This window comes from Hipposideros armiger, unplaced genomic scaffold (assembly GCF_001890085.2).
Source record: "Hipposideros armiger isolate ML-2016 unplaced genomic scaffold, ASM189008v1 scaffold_818, whole genome shotgun sequence".
In the NCBI taxonomy this organism is placed as follows: domain Eukaryota; kingdom Metazoa; phylum Chordata; class Mammalia; order Chiroptera; family Hipposideridae; genus Hipposideros; species Hipposideros armiger.
This window is the reverse complement of record NW_017732168.1, coordinates 259625-279132: the sequence shown is the minus strand read 5'-3', so window position 1 is coordinate 279132 and position 19508 is coordinate 259625. Positions and strand designations below refer to the sequence as shown.

At 39.9% G+C, this 19508-nt stretch overlaps 1 protein-coding gene across 1 annotated transcript in view; it reads right to left on the bottom strand.

Annotated features, from left to right (window-relative positions):
• COL6A6 (collagen type VI alpha 6 chain) overlaps positions 1-19508 on the bottom strand; it is a 101675-nt gene that overhangs the window by 22689 nt on the left and 59478 nt on the right. Inside the window, 10 exon segments of the mRNA XM_019628915.1 lie at positions 803-1296; positions 4631-4642; positions 7140-7176; positions 7293-7328; positions 8386-8448; positions 11675-11737; positions 12570-12605; positions 14316-14366; positions 15190-15252; positions 19338-19400. Coding sequence (XP_019484460.1) covers positions 803-1296; positions 4631-4642; positions 7140-7176; positions 7293-7328; positions 8386-8448; positions 11675-11737; positions 12570-12605; positions 14316-14366; positions 15190-15252; positions 19338-19400 — 918 coding nt within the window.

Genomic DNA, 19508 nt, shown 5'->3' with positions numbered 1-19508 from the left:
TTGTCTGTTCCCCTTCCCCCAATTCCCCAGCGCTGTTCCCATCCCCCCAATTCCCCAATTTAAAAAAAAAAATCTTAAAAAAAAAAGTTCTCATCACAAGAAAAAAAATTTTTTCACTATGTCAAGTGACAGATGTTAACTAGACTTATTGGGGTGATCATCTCACAATATATACAAATATTGAATCATTGTGTTGTACACCTGAGACTAATATAATGTTATATGTCAATTATACCTCGATTCAAAAAAAGTTGTCTTGATCCCAGGTGGTTTATTTAGAAATGCTGCACAGTAAGATTTTAATCCTTAATCTACGAAACTCTAACTGGAATGGCTTTTCCTTTATAAAATAGTTACTTGATTGGTGAAGTCATAAAATCAGTCAAGTGGCTTTTATTGTAGAGCAATGATTACTGCTCTGGCCATAGAAGTGACATCTAGGAATGTTTATTGGCTTTCCTGATTTAGTGTATTTATACTCAGAGGCAACTCAGAGAGTCCCTTGCGGAAGCACTAGAATAGCAAACCTGGGTTCAAGTCCTGACATTGCCACTTAGTTGTGTGACCCTGGGCATACAGGTTAAATCTTCAGGCTTAGTGTTCTCATCGATACAATGGGAATAACAGTTATACCTATCTCATATGTAGTACTTGTTAGCATCAAGCAGGACAACGCCTATAAAGGTCTTACCTGGTATGCAGTAATAAATAGTATAATGCTGTACTTTCTTATAGAGGCTTCTGAATTTAGCTCCTCCCCAACATCCCCCAAAAAGTTCTGTGAAAGCCTTAACCCTCTTACCGTAAACGCACGATTGATGGAGGGCACGTTGCTGAAAGCGATCACCACGGGAGTGATGTCCAGGGCGCTGAATTCCATGGTGGCAGTGGTGATGGACTGGGCATCCGCAGATTGACCGCTGCTGAAAAATGTGGCAATTCTTCTTGTGTGAGCCCCTGGGAGAGTTCGCTTGAAGACATTCCTGGAAATAAATCTCATGGCTTTGCCAATCTCCCTGCTGTCTGAGGATCTCTCGTAAGGAATAGCTTCGATTTCCTTGAGGAGCCGTTTCTTCTTGTAGGCGTCTGAGAAGCGGATGAGGTGCCTGGCATGGGAGTTATAGGAGAGGATGGCAATGCGCGCTCCCACCGGGCAGCTGTTCTCCCGGACTCGGATGCTGCTCACGAGGGAAGACATCATCTTCTTCATCTGCTCAAATTCCTGCTCCGTCACACCCTGGGACTGGTCGATGGCAAATACCAGCTCGGTTGGATACACGGGACATTCAGGTTTTCCTAAAAGCCAAGAATATGCTCCTGATCATGTGGCATTTAAGTAGGAATTCTCTGAATATTAAAATAAGCATTTGAAATAGTAAATATTTAAATCTTGAATACTTAAAAATGCTATTCTAAAAACTAAATTTGCTCCCTTAAAGCACAAGGAAAGGTCTATAACTCAAATTGAGTTGTAATGAAACTTGTAATTTAATTACCGAATTTCTTAATAATAAAGAGCTCATGGATATGCCCTTCCTTTTACCTATAGAGATTGGATCAATGGTATCATGTTTGTTGCTGGAACTTTACTCAGTTAAATAAACTAAAATGTGTGTGTGTGTGTGTGTGTGTGTGTGTGTGTGTGTGTATAAATTTATATTACTTAATGAGGAAATGTAATGGGGGTTAAAAAGGAATGGGTGTGAAAGCTTTGTTGATAATTTCAGAAAGACTGGATGAGAACTGACATACACTATATAGACCATTAAATGTAAAGACAGGCGGCATTACAGGGAAGTGTTTAGAACCCTGACCCAACGACTTCCTAGCCATGTGACCTTGTTCACGTGACTTATCCTCTCTATGCCTCAGTTTGCTCATCTGTAAAACGTCAATCCTAATATTACCCACTGCATAGCCCTGTGTTGAGGATTAAATAAGTCAACATGGATAAAGCACATTGGATAACAGTGCCTGGCACATAGTAGGTGCTTAATTAAGATTAGCTATTACTTTTGTAAGTAGTATTAGAGACTTTTTCACTGTGAGTGCTATGTCACTTAAAAGAATAAGAAAAACTTTAATAATTTTTTCACAGTTAAAAATGCAATTTTAACCAATAAATGCATTATTGCTTAGAGAAACTTTGAAGTATGATTGTTAAACTCGAATATAAGTGTTAATTTCAGATTTATTCATTCATGCCAGTTCATACATTCTAATCCCAGTACCCTGCACTTATCACAGTTGGCAATTTCTATTCATCTGATTATCTGATTAATGCTTGCCTCTCCCACTAATTTAGAAGTGTGGAGATGGGGGACTGTCTTTCTCTTGATATGTCAAATTATTAGTTCCTGCCATATATCAGGGATCCAATAAATATTGACTGAGTAAAAAAAGAATCAAACAAAGGACAGTTCTTTGCAATAGGTTCAGGAAGAAGAAGAAAACTTTAATAATGGGGGAGATGCCTGGTGTTGAGATGTAGGTTGGTAAAAGAAAATCTCAATGATGTGCTTCTCTTGGTGAGGTAGGGGCGTGTCTCCTGTCCTTCGGATGCCAGCAGGTCAGATTCAGAGACAATAAATGCAGGAGGAGGCCTGCCAGCTCTTCAGAGGGCGCTCAGGAACTCAGACCTGTTAGGGCTCGCACAGGCTGGCCTAGGAGGGACTCTATTTCCTGTGATTGTTTATTATCTCCTCCTGGTTCTGGACTCCATGACCTTCACAGGCAAAAGGACCAGTAAGAGAAAACGTTCAGCCCCAAATTAAACTGTGCATCTTAATGGAGACAGAATTTGTTAGCCTCTGAGTTTCAGTGTGCCATCTATCTATCTATCTATCTATCTATCTATCTATCTATCTATGAGGTCAAATCAATTTTACAGTGAAAAGTGAGTGGAATTATGACCAAACATAAAAGTGGTTCCGCCAGCATATGGGAACAACAACAGCAACAACAGTGCAGCTTCAGGTGTCATTTAGAGATAAAGGGGGAAACGATGCACGGCGCTGGCTGATGATATTAAAAAATTCAAGTTTTCAGGAAAAACACCAAAGGGCCAATTCAACTTGCCAAATACATTCTCTGAGCTCCAGCAAGCTGCCAGGAACCCGTGGATTCTGAAGAACGTTAGGCTGGATTGTGGTGGCACCTAGGAGGCCCTCCTCATGGCACGGATCGCCACACCAAGACCTAACATGGCTCTGTGGCCACAAACTGTATACCGAGGGTTGCTACTCGGCACAGAACAGGTGACGATGAGGACAGAAGGAGACAAACCAAACCACTGCCATGCAACTGATACACAGCAATGGTAGCTCTCGCCCAGGCTACTATCATCTTTGCTTGAAATACCACAACAACCTCTTGCTAGTCCTCTGGCTTTTACACTTATCCTTCCTACAATCCACTCTCCCATAGTGGCCCAAGTTAGTGTCAAAAAATGGTTCATCAGCTCATGCTCCTTCCTTCATACTCCCAATAAACTCTTTAATACTCTCCCATTACAATTCAAAAACCAGCTGCCTTATTATGACCTGCAAAGCCCACTTTGATCTGGTCCCTGCTTACTTCTCCGTTTTCTCACATGCTAACTTCCTCCTCTCTCACTCTCAGTCATACTCTTACAGGGCTCCCTGCCAGGTGCTAGGCAATGCCTAGGTCTGTCTTGCCTCATGGCCTTTGCATTAGCACTTCTTTCTGCTTGGCTCTTGCCAAGCTGGCTTCTTTTTATTCTTCAGTCTAAACCTCAAAGTCACTGCCTCAAAGAGGAGCCCTCCATGCACACACATTTCTCCCCTCCCCTAACACAATTCTGTTCTCTCCCTCTTTCACAGCAACTACAGGATTCTGTAATTCTCTCATTTATTATATTCTCTGGATCCCTTGCTAGAATGGAAGCTTCTGAAGAAGGAACCATGTTCATCTTATTCAGCCCTGTGTCCCTAGTGCCTGGGGAAGACGAACACATAATAGGCTTTCGATAAATATTTGTTGAATGAGTGAACAAGCATTCAGAGGGCATGGATTGGTGGGTTTACGCAAAAGGTATAAGGGTATAAAGGTGTAAGAGGGAGATGGTGGGTTTATAGAATAATATCATGTAATAGGCATTTGTAAGACTTAAAAACCATCACTGAAAGATATTCAGTCAATTTGGTAATTACAATCAGGCATGAGCTCCATGGATTTTAACATGAGCTGAGCGGCACATTCATCCTACTTGCTATCTTATCATCCCTACTTTTATTTTTCACGTTTTCCCCTCTGCACATTAATTCCTAACCACTAAACTACAGAGACAATATGAGAAAGAGAGAGAGAGAGATAAAATGAAGGAAGGGATAGTATTACCAAAACCTAACAGTAAGATAAATGGTAATGTTAGTCATTAAGATATTAATAATTTAAAAAATCAAACCAATTGGTTGAGAAATAGCTGTAAGACTCAGCTAAAACTGAGTGATTTGTTAGAGGCAGGTCTGTGCTACCAGTATAAGGTGGCAAAGACAGCCCAGGTAAAATTTATATCATTTGGCAGGCAACACATTAGTCTAACTCATCTTTCCAGGTGTATGACATTTCAGAGCTTGATTAGAATATGCTATAAATAAAGATTACTCACCATGTCCGCAAGCTGGGGAGGAAAAACAAAGGATATTGGGTTATTATTAGGTAAGAGAACAGAATTCTGTGCTGTGTAGGAAAATATTGGCAGCTGAGATTCTGTACTGTGTGCTTTTTGTAGATGACTCAAAAATCAAAGCAACAGATAGGGTTTGGAGGAAAAGCAGACGGATCCCCCATCTTGGTACAAACACTGCTCCTTCCATAGGGAATTGGAATGGCGATGAAGTGGGACAATACACCAGCAGCCTGCAGCCAGCTGTCAGAGGGAAAGAACTTTTGCCTGGGAGGGAACATTACACGGCAGAGAGGTCCACTGAATTAGGAAAGTTAAAACTTTCTAACCTCTCTTTACTCTAAATTTTCCCCAGGAAGATATCTCCAGCTATTGATTTCACATATGTGTGTGTGTGTGTGTGTGTGTGTGTGTGTGTGTGTGTGTGTATAAAAACATCAGAGAGAGCTTTACTCTGAAGCAAATGAAGCTTAAGCTTTACCCTGCCCAATAAGGAAGCCATTAGCCACATGTGACTATAAATTTTAATTAAAATGAAATGAAATAAAAAATTCAGCTTCTCAGTTACAGTAACCACATTTCAAGTACTCAAAGTCACACGTGGATAGTGGCTGCCATATCGGACACTGCACTGGAACACTTCCATCATTGCAGAAAGTTCTGGGCAGCACGGCTTTCGACCTCTCAGCTGTAGGGGCCGCTTGCAAGGCTCGGGAAGGTTCCTAGCCATGTGTTCACATGAATATGTGTGTGCTTTTATACTATGCAGAAGTCATTGGTTATGATTTCCTTTCTTGTTCTAAACAATGCTTGCTTTTGAAATAATTTTGTACCTTACTTTTGGATTTGTAATTTTGTATTGTGCCCCTCAAGTTTTAAAAGATCAGGCCTTGTCACACTTGGATCTACACTTGAGTCATTATAGTTCCCATGGCTCCCATGACAGAAAGCCTACAGAACTAATTCAGCCCCAAAGCAGCCTGTCTTCATGACCCAATGTGTATACCAAAGGCACCAAAAAAGATGTACACAAGTGGACACTTTGGTCAACGTTGCTCAAGCAGTAGTTTGCCGTAATCAGAAGTGTCTGGACGCTGATGGTAGCCACTTTGAGCACCTCTTGTAATTGTAGAAGACAAATGTGACTTGTATTCATCTTTTGTTATTGGTATATATTGAATGTTACAATTTTAATACAGTTTTCCTTTCTTAAAATGTGTATACATGTTGTTGGCACCCTCTGTATTTTGATTCCCATCAGGGATGGTTCCATTCTGTTATAAAGGCAGAGTTAAGATTGACCCTGCATTCAAAGCTTTTAAAAGTCTGTGTCTTTTGAGACCAATGCTCACTACAGAAATGGGATCAAATTTGTCTATTTTTCTTCCCCAAAATGCCTTGAGGGAACTTTTGACTCTTCCTTTCAGTCATGATGTTTATCTGAGAAGTCATTATGCATTAGTAGATAAATATTAACTAGGTGATCCTCTCCTCATCTTGTATGGCTATTTTGATAGAGGAGGCTATTCTAAGGTCCTAAAGCAAATTCAAAAGAACATTTGCCAAATCAAAATGTCTTTTTGCTTCTAAAATTTTGAGAGGAAAACATATTGGCACAATAAGTAATTGTACAAGCAAAACCCATCAGTTCAACTAAAAGTAGTCAAGCAAAACTTTCCAGGAAAGGAGTAATAATCTATAAACCAAAATCAGGGCTCCCACCCACCAGGACACCCTATTATCACAGCTAGAGCTTTCACACCAGGTGAATTCAATCCTGTCAGTTAGGGTCAGGTGTTAAGCATCATTTTAAAGAGTTTACTGTGATTGCCCACTGATGGATTTCACTTTCAGGAGAGTTCTGACCTCATCTCTTAATTTCCCTAGATTAAAAACACCAGCTAGGGCCAGCCGAGTGGCTCAGTTGGTTAAGAGCTCGCTCAAGAGTTTGAGCTCTGAGCAACAGCAGTTCGAGTCCAGCCCGAGCTGAGCAGCCGCTGAGCTGCCAATAGGTAGCAGGATGGCTCAGCTAAAAAAAAAAAACAAACAAACAAAAAAACAAAACACCAGCTATATTATTACATAGTGTTTGGAACAGGTTCCAGTAGACATGCTGCCAGCCAGAGAGGGAGTTAGTTAATAGTCACCAGTCTATGCTGACTAAAAATATGTGCAGTGATATCTCTGATTTAAAAAAAATTGGCTGGGGCGGGGGTGGTCAGTCGAGTGGCTCAGTTGGTTAAGAGCTTGCTCAAGAGCACGAGCTCTTGGCAACAGGGTTGCCTGTTCGATTCCCGCATGGACCAGTGAGCTGCACCCGAGCTGAGCTGTTGCTGAGCTGCCAACAGGTGGCAGGATTAAAAAAACAAACAAACCAAGAAAAAATTTTAAAAATTGGCTGGGAAATTGTCTCAATTGTGAGTGTAGAAATTCCTGCTTTTCTTTTATAAATGCTGACAACATGGGTGATCATTTGAAGCAGGGTACTTACGACTGTGGTCCCGCACATACTGAATGAGCTCACATATCTACAGTTCAAAATAAAACAAAAGAATTAGCAAACAGACTGCCAGGTCCCGAAGTTTAAAAAATCAATACGTTGAATGGCGTGCTCAGAACACTGCTGGAGTCAGGAAATACATACAGAAAATGAAGCCTGTCCGCTGGCCCCTTTCACACCCTAGGGAGACAAAAAGAAACTGTGGTTTCACCTTCTAGACACACACATCAGTAGCCAGAATATGCACCAACACTACTCTAAGAAAATGATAACTTTTTGAAGTTTTTATTTTTATTAAGGTAGAGGGGGAAAAAAAGAATACATGTAGATATCCATCACCTAATTAACAATAACATTCTAAGGGGGAATAACCTATAGCTTAATGAACACGAACCTCCAAAGGTCACTTTCCTCCAGCAGCCCCATATCTAGATGACAAGGGTTGTACAGAATCTAAGGATGGAGCTGACAACTTGACACTGGCATGGACAGCTATGGCTTAGAACTAGATAGGGATGAACCATTCATTGTGGCTGCCCCTCGTCAAGGCAGGGGTGTCTCAACCCAGTGTTTTGCCTTGGCCACTGAGCAGTAGCTGAGCTAAACCTTCATCTGTTCCCATCACCGGTTGGACAACAAATGGACCAGACTCAACGTGAACATCTGGAAAGGTAATCCCAATTGTCTTCCTTAAATGAATTATACATATATATATATATATATGGATTGGAAATAGAAAATCAAAGTGGAATTGGTTTTAATTTCATGTGTGCAATCCTATCTTTGGCACAGGAAGTGTCTGGCTAAGGGAGACACCCAAGGAAAACTGTAATTGAGCCCACTCAAATTCCTGAAGAAAATAAGTTCCATGTGAATGCAACTTTGATCATTTATTCATTATTTATTAATTTCATCTCACTTTCCTTCATTCGCTGATCATTCAGTGAATGTATGAAGCAGGCAAGGGTTGGGCAGATAAATAAATTCTACTGATAACTGCGAAATCTCATGTTAGTCTCAGGCTATTTATTTCCTCTCTCAAGTCCCCTTACCTCCCAAGAGATGGCAACTGATATTTAATTAGCATTGTTTTCCTTCGTCTTTCTGAGCACATAAAGATGGGAAATAGTTGCCGAGTTGCAAAGACGGAAAGCATGCACATTTGGACAATGAAGACACCATGCGCTGACTTTTTCTTTGGAAAAGAATCTGGTGTGACTTATGACTTTCAACTCACCTTGTGTCCAGGAGGTCCCAGCTCCCCTGGGGATCCAGGTTCTCCTGGAAGCCCAACGGATACCTAAAAGCAGAATTTATTTACTTTAAAATTATATTTATACATATATGTGTGTTTGGGGATTTGGGGGTTTTAAATTTTTAAAGCCAATATACTTTCCTTTTAAAAAACAGAGATTTCCAAAAAGCACACAGAAGGAAAAAAACCCCTCAGCAATCTCTTCTTCCCCAAAATAATGATTGCTAATATTTTGGTATCTTTTCTTCTAGTCTTTTATTTATTATTTTGGTATTAATCTAAATAGTTTTTTCTTAATATAATTTTATACTTTTTTTCCCTGTTGCTTTTTAAACTAAATATATATGTCTGGACTTTTTTTTTTTTTTTTTTAAGCTGAGCCATCCTGCCACCTGTTGGCAGCTCAGCAGCTGCTCAGCTTGAGCTGGGTTCCGAACCGCTATTACTCAGAGCTCAAACTCTTTTTCTGTTTGTTTTTGTTTTGTTTTTGTTTTCTAAGCTGAGCCATCCTGCTACCTGTTGGCAGCTCAGTGGTAGTTCGGGCCGGGCATCGAACCACTGTTGCTCAGAGCTCACACTCTTGAGCAAGCTCTTAACCAACTGAGCCACTTGGCTGGCCCCTCAGAGCTCAAACTCTTGAGCGAGCTCTCAACCAACTGAGCCACTCGGCCGGCCCTTGGACATTTTCATGTTACTAAATATTTTTCTGCAAAAATCATTTTTCTTGGCTGCATAGTATTCTATTACCTGGATATACCATAACTTATTTAATCAGTCCCTTACTGTTGGCATTTAAGTTTGCTGTTGTAATAAGCAATGCCACTATGAAGTTATATATGCAATTTTGATTATTTCCTTGAGGAAGAATGCTAGAACTGGAATAGATGGATCAAGGTAGAAATTTTTATCTTAATGAATTTTTATCTAGATTTATCTAAATTTAATAAGTGACTAAAGTGAAAAGCAAATGAACAAAAAAACAGAAAAACAAAAAATTAGACATAAAAAGCCTTAAAAAAACAAGAAAGCATTTAACAGTTGCCTGAAAATATTTATAATGAAACTGGAGAAGAGCAGCAGTCATAAAAACAATATTTTTTGACACTGTATCCCAGGAACTTTTCCATGTTCATTCAATAATGTAATTTATCATAAGGAAAGCTAAACTAGTTTAAAAATTAGGACTATGGTCCTTTGTTCATTCAAAATGCCACAGGATTTATAACCTTTATAGGAATAAAAAATGAAATTGTCTAAAATCATCTTAATTTATAAAAGATTGCCTATGGACCAGCAAATAATTACTGATATCCTTTGGATAGCCCAATGATATTCCCAGTATGCTGGGGACGGGGCACACAACTCTCCCCATTTGAGAACCACTGGTTGAAAGAATCAAATCACTTCACAAGATTTTTAAGTAAAAAGTGGCAATCCATCTGACATTTGACAATCTCTGGAGACATTTTTGGCTATTGTAAAGGAGAGGGAGACAGCGGTGATTATTGTTGGCATCTAGTGGGTAGAGGTGAGGTGAAGGATGCTGCTAACACACTACAATGCACAGGACAGCCCCTCACAGCAGACTTATCCAGCCCAAAGTGTCAATAGTGCCGGGTTTGAGAAATGCTGCCTTGAAGTATATGCCTATGTAAAGTTAATTTAAAAATATAAATACATACAAATATACATTATGCACAAAATAAAACAGATTACCCATCATGGCAAATTTGAAAAAATGCTTCAGTTAAGGGAAAAAAACCAAGGTGAAGATTTAGAAAACTTAAACTAGGAATGTAATCATTCCAAGACAACTAAAGAGGCACTCAACAGTTAAGGCAAAGCTTTACCCAAACCTTCCAATAGAAACATCAGTTCTTTGAGAGAGAAAACCTGGAAGTTTTCAGTGTCTAAACTTCAAATTCAGCAATACTCACGTAGCTTGGCAGATGAAATAAACAAGTTACAAACAGTAATACATTGTCCAAAGTGGGGGGAAAAAAAGAAATTCAAGTAATTAAAGGCCAAGAGAAAAAGTTTATATATTACCTACTAGCTTACTGGGGTTTTTTTGTGTGTTTTTTTTAAATGATTAATGTGCCATTGGGGGAAAGTGAATCCAACAAACAGCTGAACTTGTTAGCAGACTTTCAAGGTTCAAGGGTAAATGACTTCATAACAAGCCTAGGGAAAAGATCCTGAGATACTTCAAGGCAGACAACATGTAGATGAATTTGAAAGTCTATCCCAATTATCTTTCCAGTTATATCAGTCTTCATCTTTTTTTAAAAAAGAACATAATGTTAAAGGACAGTCATCCAAAACCGTGTCTGAGGGAAAGAATTATAGCTGGGCAGCAGTCCCTCTTGGGAGAAGCAGGATGCAGGAAAAGGGCAGTTTCTTGATAAATAACCTCTACAGGTCTTGTTATACTTTGTTAAAACAACAGCCACCACCCAGATCAGAATAAAATTAACTAGGATGACACAACTGGAAAATCACCTCAACTCTCAAGTTTGATCAGACTTTGTATTTTTCTTTTCTGTTAATTGACATGGTGGGAATATGAGTTTACCTGGTCAGTGTTTTCCCCCAAAAAAGAGACAACGTTATCGAGAAACAAGGATCATAAGCCTGTCTCTTTTATAAAACAGCCATCTCATACACAGTCTAAGATATAGCAAATGCAAAAATCTATTCGTAAGCCACTGGAACCCCCAAATGCTGATACCTATGAGATATTACCGGAGACTCCTGTTTGATCCTCAGCATTAGGCAATATACAACCCCTCCATGGAATAATAAAGATACATTCAATTACAGAATAAATGGAAACTTGCTGTATAAAGAGAGAGCCTTTCAGGTATACACCTCATTAAAATAGTTTCACAAAACCATCATAGTGAAGATGCCAGTGTACATTAGGCTGCAGTAAATCTGCCAGGGACATTCGATTAAACTGACTATATTTTGGCAGCACAAACCTGGTTTGGACCACAAGGAGTCCTTTAAAAACCTCATTTCCAGTGTTCAAGAATGGTACCTTGGCAGCCAGAGCAGGTGAACTTGTTCACTAAAAGCAAAGAGTTCATTGCCTTCTGCTGGCTTTGAAGGATGAGCAATATATCTTTCCCTTCCCCAAGTGTGCCTTCAAAAACACACACATTTTATGTCTTTGGGAAAAAGTGACAATTCATATGATTGGAAAAGCATGAAAAAGGACTTCCCAAAGTAGCAGAGGTTGTAAGGCATTGAAATCTAAGAAACTTACCGTCTGGCCTCTGGCTCCCTTGGGTCCAGTTTCTCCTGGATCACCAGGGTCCCCAATTTCACCCTAAATTAAGTTCAGAAAAACAAAATAAAATGGTTATGAAAATCAAAGACCTATACCTCGAAGTGTTTTGAAACTGATTACAACACGGAGACATTTTCATATACATTTTTATCTTTAATGGTCTTCTTTGAGGCGCTCCCCCAGCCCACATTTTTTACTTTTTTATTTTTTTAGCTGAGCCATCCTGCCCCCTGTTGGCAGCTCAGCTCAGGCCAGGACTTGAACCGCTGTTGCTCAGAGCTCGCACTCTTGAGCAAGCTCTTAACCAACTGAGCCACTCGGCCGGCCCCCAGCCCACATTTTTATAGCTCTCCACATAGCATTGTTTTACGTCTGTCTGTCCAGTCAGCACACACCCTCTTTGGAGACATAAACTGTGCCCTTTATTTTGTCCCAGCCCTATCACAGGACCTGGCATTTACTGAGATCTGTCAGTGTTTCTAGCAAAAGTGAAAGCCTTACGATAGAGGTCAGCATGGCTAATATTTTCTCAAGGTGATTTATAAACACCTTGAGAAAACTGGGCCAGGTGAGATCGGGTCATTTTGGCTTTCCTTACATTTCACTTTCCTTTGAACAAAGAGGAAAACATGTATGATAGAGAGGACGGAGTACATGTACAGAAAAAAATAAATAAGGATGATTTCTTCCTTTACTGTGAATTGAATTTTTTATCTAAAAAGACCCTGCTTCTTCTGTCTTCCCTCCTTTCCCCCATAAAGGTTTCTTTTCATTCGCTTATAATTAACTAACTTTCTATTGTCCTACGGTACATTTCCTAACCCCAGGAGTGTTTCTGATTGACCTCTAGTTAGTATGAAGCACACAGTACCTTAGGTCCACTTTCTCCAGGGAATCCTTCTTGTCCCTGTAATTGACAGCAGGGAAAATTACTATATGCACCAAGGTAGGTTTATATTGACTTTAATTTTATCTTCTGCCTTAGTTTTAGTGTCTCTAAACCAAGGAAGACCAAAACAATTAAAAAATGAAACTGTACAGCACTTTCTGAGAAACTAATTTCTAAATTAAAGTATTTACTGGTTTCACCCAAATATCATAGCAACCTAAGGTAAGTTGATAGATGTACACATCTGAGGAATTACAAACCAGCTCTCCTTCTACTGTAGGCATATCACAGGGAAGCTGGTTATTTGGCCAAGAGTCTCTGAAACAGTCTTCTTCAAATGAATTTCAATGGAGAAAATCGGGAAGTCTAGAGTCTAAACTTGATCATTCATTTTCTTGTCCTATGCTTACCTTATCTGGCCACAGACTATAGTTTAAGAGGTTTGATAATCCCCATTTGATGAAAAAAATATTTTATTTAAAATAAAGTTGATGTTCTAATTATTAAGAGTAATAGCTCCTCAAACATACATAAAAAAAGAACAAAGAAGTCACCCAAATCTCATTACTCAAAACGAGCCATTATAAATACTTGGTCATTGTTTTCTTTCAGCTTCTTAAAATGTATTTTAACACAATTGGGATGTGTTTTTTTTTTCTGATTATATTCTTATTTTTTTTACTTGACATTATAACACAACAATTTCTTTACATAATTATAAACTATAGTCATTTTAAAAAATAAAATAGAGTACTTTAATTGAGAGATTTGCATTGATTTTAATAACTGAAAAATATTGATGCTCAATTTTAAAGAGTGGCTAATATTTCAATGTTATAGACTACTTAACATTTTCCCTTTTTATGAGATATTATTGTTATTTTCAATTATTCTCTATTGTAAAAAATATTTCACTGGAAATATGTTATTCAGTATTTTTTTTTCCAAAGAAATTTTAGCTTTCTTTTGGTTTATTGTTCCAGACAGCCTCTGGCATCATTCCCACTGGTATTTCACTTGAAATTACACTGATCCTTTATAATGTTTTAGGGTTTTCAACATGAACTTGGTGTCTATTTATTGAAGCTTTTCTTTTATAGCTCAGTAATTCTTTGTCATAGGTTTCAAACATTTTGCATAAAGGATTTTATTTTTGTGGCTGTTGTTATTATGATTTATAAGTGGTTATTATAAAGATATATAAATTACTGGTTTTGAAAAACTTATCTTACTTCCAGACACTTAAATATTCAATAACATTATAAACTTATCATTCTGGTACGGTTAAAAGATTTTATTTTTAAGTTACTGCTTGGCCCAGTGACTTTAGAAAGGCCCTGTAAAGCCTCTCACTAATGGCTAAAGTAAACATAATAAAAGGAGGACACATTTTTGAATGCCTTCCGAGGTGTACTGGAGCCCAGAGCTGCTAAGATTCAGTGCACTGCTCAGGCTGGAACAAATAAGACCCTGACTGCACAACTCTGCAAAGACCAGAAAATTCATTTTCAAGTTTCAGTTGTTGTCTGTACCTTAAACCATCAAATTGTTTTTTATTATACCATATTCCTCACAGGATATCTGCAAATAAATTATCAAAATCTATCTATAAATGGATCAAACTACTACCTTGTTCACTGCTTTCTTTTTTTCTCTTAAACGGGGCAAACAAAAACCAAGCAACAAAAATAAATGGGAAATGTCCACCTTGCAGTTGAAAAATCTTACGTTTGCTCCTTTACTTCCGATGTTCCCATAACCTGGGTTGCCATCATCACCCTGTAAAAAAAAAAAAAAAAGCAATTAATTACAAACACCCCAGGCTACAGACAGAGGCAGGCTAACTCACCAGAGAACTCACCAGAGAAAAAGCAGCCAGCTTTTTGGTTGGATTAGGAGAAATTAGGAAGCAAGATTCTCCCTCTGGGGCAGGCCACTGACATTTGGTGACAGTGGCACTAAAGGCAACTCTCCATACATATACAGACAATGCACTGTCCCTTGGCCTCACCTATTCTATCCATAAAGTGGGAATAGTTATATTAAAAATCACACCTACTCGTGGTGCTGTTATGAGGATAAAATGAGAAAACTCTGCATACAGTGATCTCAATAGAAGGTGGTAGTGGCGTTCTCTCTTCGGGATAACATTTCTATTTGAACATCTCAGCTTGAATGCATTTTCAGTTGCCAGATAAAAACAAGGCCTCCTAAACTGTCTGGGCATTGCTGCTGACAGACACTTGTAGAAGGCCTTAGTGAGAAGTCCTGAGCACTGGGGGAAGGCGAGGGTGAGTTTCTGATGAATGGGTTCTGATGGGAGGACAGAACGGAAGAAAAGTTATGGGGATGCTAAAGACAAGTGTTGCCATTTCGTCATTTGGCTCAAGAGCACCCTGGCCATGAGGTTTGGTACCCGGGAAGTTGCCACCTTGGAAAAGCTGGCTAAGGAGCAACTCCAAGGCGAGGATAATATCTCCATTTCTAGAAAGCTGTAAGGCTAGGTTGGAATGGTATCTTTAATACTGTCTTCAGAAAACCACACCTGACACTCATGGAACTAAAAGATGCCAAGGATAAAAAGTAGTGATAAAACACAAACCGGCAAGCCTCGAGGACCAGGAAGGCCCATAGCTCCTTTTTCTCCCAGATCTCCAGGCTCTCCCTGTTAAACAGAACAGTGAAATGTGTCCTTATTAGGTTGTTTTTGCAAAGGAAATTAGAAACGATGGCATGGAGACAACACTTTTTAACTGAATCCATGTGTATCATCGAACAGCGATGATGGACTTGTGGCCAGGACTAGGAATTGTGCAAGCGATGCAAGAAATGCTGTTGCTGGCTACTGAGGTCTCCTCTATTGAGAGATGAAAGCTCAGCAAGTCTGATGTATTGTTTAGTGCAAGCTGCCATCTTAGCAACTCAGCACCATGAACCGCACCCTTGGAAATGTCTCACTGTGAGTCAAAGAGGAAGCTTGGTACTGTTTAAGGAAATTAACAAAACTGTGTTCCATGACGATCCATGCAAATCATCTGGCTGCTGCAAAGACAACAGACCTTTTAATTGAGCTTTAAGATTTGAAGTGTCAATCAAGATAGCACAGCATCCCTGGCAATAGTTTCTGACTTCTGACTAGTAGAACATCTAATGGAAACTTTAAATCCATCTCAGTATTATGTTGAGGAAAAGTCCAGCTGCTTGGGAAAGCTGGCACAGGTTTGTGAAAGAAGGCTAACTCCTTAAAAACTTTCAAAGTTTTAGATTTGCAGAAATGTTAATAAAAGAGAACAGAGAGTTCCTATAGGCTTCACATCTCATTTCGCCTATTGTTACTATTACATTAGTTACATTAGTAGGGCACATTTTGTCACAATAAATGAATACTGATTCATTATCATTAACTAAAGCCCATACTTGATTCAGGTTTCTTTAGTTTTTTTCCTAACATCCTTTTTCTGTTTCAGGGTACCACCTGTCATGTCTCCTTAGGCTCCTCTAGACTGTCAGTGTATCCAATTTTCCTTGTTTTTGATGACCTTGACAATTTGGAGGAATCTGGGTCAGGCATTTTGTAGAATGTCCAACAGTTGGGGTTTGTCTGATATTTTTCTCATGATTAGGTTGGATTTTATGGGTTTTGGTTATAAAGACCACAGGGTTGAAGTGTTATTCTCATCACATCATATCAAGAGTATATACTATCAACAGGGCTATCACTACTGATGGTAACTTTGATCATCTGGCTGAGGTAGTGTTGGTCAAGTTTATCTATGGTCTAGTTATCCCCCTTTGCCCTTTCATACGCTCTTTAGAAGAAACAGTGTGGAGGCAGGCGTCATCCACATCAAGGAGTGGAAGTGGTTAACACATTTTTTAAGGATAGAAAGGCAACACAGTAAGTGTGAGAAGTGCAAATGGACAAATGTCCACTGGCACTGAACTCGGGGGTGAAACGGAAGGGGGTTCTATGAAAGGGGAGCAGATCACCTGTCCTGATGCCTTTCTTTCTGGGCAGTGGCTCTCAAAGTGTGTTTTGGAGGCCACCTGCCTCATGATTACCTGGGGTCCACATGCAAAAAGAAATCCCTGGACCCTACTGGTATCAGTCTCTGGTAGTGGAGTCCAAGAACATGCCTTTTTAAATAAGCCTCTCAGCTGATTCTTATGCGCACTGAAATTTGAGAACAACTGCTTTACGGTAGGGAAAGAAGGGGAGCTGTATGGCTTGACGAGGGTCAAACTTTTGTTTTTCGTACAGTCAGGCTGTTGAGCTCAGGATGAATTGCTGAGTTGCTTGCCTCCCTGGGAACTTGAGCTGATGGTAATAAGTGTTTGGGGCTCATCTTAGTTAATAACGAGTCTGGAGAGCTCAGTCCATCTTGGGGCTGATCAAAGAGTTTGGGTTTTCTTTGAGGGCACTTACCTCCCAAGTTCTTGCCCGTTCCTCTTTAAAAATCCTCCTTATTAATAATGATCTTTTTCAGCACAACTACTCTGCTCATATCTATCTCCTTCCACACTCTCACCTACATATCCAGCTCTAGGATCCCTCCATTCCTGTCTGTTGGTCTTTTCTATCACACCCTATGGAATGCCTTCATTTCATGCAAACCTTCTCTAGACATCCATCACACACACACACACACACACACACACACACACACACACACACTCACCATCCTCACTGTAAGATAAACTTGGTCCTCACAGTGACACCACTTCCCCTGCGGCTTTCTCCCAGGCAACAGGCAGCACTGACTCTGTTCCAAACTTTCCTTTCCAGACCATTGTTGCTACATGTGCTCTAGTAATCCCTTCCTTTTGGAGTTGATTATCTTTGTCATCCATGTATCTCACTTCATCCTGCAATCAACTACCTCAGTAACACTCAACTTCTGGCCTCCAAAATTTCAGTCCTTCTTAACAGTTCTCCGTTATAAAGCTAGCCCCTCTTCTTATGCCCTCAGTCTCATTCTCCGGGTCAAGAAATTTCTCCATTAATTACCTACTCTTTCTTTCATCTTCGACCTCCTCTGTTCTGTTTTTCTTTCTGTGCATAAACATGCTACGGGCTCTCCTATCATTGAAGACAACCAAATACCAATCTGTTCTAGACCGTGCCAGCACTATTGTTTCCCCCCAAATAAGACCTAACCAGAAAATAAGCCCTAGCATGATTTTTCAGGATGCTTGTAATATAACCCTACCCCAAACATAAGCCCCCGTTAAGCTCGTCAGCCAGACACGACTGTTTGAATAAATGTAGATTTTTGTACATGAATAAATAAATAAATGTAGATTGTTGGAGCAAAAATTAATATAAGACCCAGTCTTATTTTTGAGGAAACACAGTAGGAGTTAAGGTCCCCCTCCTCCCTTTCAAAGCCTAGTTTCTCTAAAGTGTAATTTAAAGCCCTGTACCCATTTCTTCCTCCTCAGCACATTGTCTTTTGCAACCTGTCTCCTTTTTGTTCTTCTCCTCTTAACTGGTACATTTTGAAAACATTCTTTGGAGCATCTTGGCCACCAGATGTGATAACTTTCCCACTTCTGTGATGTTGTTATCTTTTATGCTGGAAGCTCATGAGTCATCTAGACCTTTTCCCTCTGCTTCAGTTCCCTGCTGGAAGAGTCCTAGAGAATCATCATGAGCCCCTCCTGTCCTCCTCACCCTGTTAAGCCATCCAATCACTGCTGGTCTTGCAGACTGTGAGAACACATCAACTAGTCTCTTGGCTTCCAATATCTCAGCCGTCAAAATATTTCTACACTGAGTTGCCTATTTAAAATCTTCCAAGGTCTGCCTGTGTTCATACACTCCATTCAAAAATCATAAATAGCACTGGCCACCTAATAAGGTCAATCGCCACAGACTTTCATTGTTCTTTACGTGCCCGCCAGAGAGGATCACTTTTCATTTCCTAACCACCTGTTCCCAGGATTTTCCAGCCCTGGTCTCTCCTTCACCCTGTTCCTTCTATCTGAAATGCCACATGCCCTCTGCTTGCTAGTCTTTATCTTCTAAGGGCCACTCGAAGGCTGTATGCTCTATGATGCCTTTTTTCCCAGCCCAGAAATACTTCTATTAATACTATGTTTAATCCTCCATTTCAGTTCCTTCTTCTTGATGACTTTTTATGTCATACATTAGTGTCCCGAAAATACTCTAAAATTCTGTGGGGTTGATTCCATACCACATTTATCATTATACAACCCAGGAATTCTTTCATTAAACAGATATTTATTAAGTACTTCTTATCTGCCAGTTACTGTTCTAAGCACTAGGGATGCACCATTGAACAAGACAAAGACCTCTGCTCTCCTGGAGCTGACTTTCTGGTCCAGCTGAATGCCAGTCCAGTGCCTTTGCCTTCAAAGGAGTTCAGCAAACGTTTGTATCAATGAAGGAAAGAAATAAGGGGAAGAGAAAGGAGGGAAGAGAGGAGGGAGACAAAATGGGAGGGAGGGGAGAGAAAGGCAGGCCTGCCCCCAGCACAGTCTCCCTTCCCCCCTCAGCTCAGATTGGGTGGAGCCCATGGTGAGATTATGCGGAGCTGGAATCGCTGACATCATCCTGGTCCACACCCATGTCCTTAAATGTTGCGGGCTCTCTAAGAATCAAGCCAGGGTGTAGGGGCAACGGGATATATTTGCCTTTGTGTTGAAAGGGCTGTGGTTAATACAACCAGAGGCATTTCCCTTGAGAAGAAAAACTTAACTTTGGTGGGTATAAAGAAAGTGACCTACTTTATTTCCTTGGCTTCCCAAACGGCCTTGACTCCCTGTCTTTCCTTCTGGTCCTGGAGGCCCCTGAAACAAAATAAGAATTGCAAATATAGCAGAACATAAAGCAACTTTCCTTTAAACTCTTTGGATCTCTTCTAAGAGGAAAATGAACCACAGATGGGAAAAGACTTG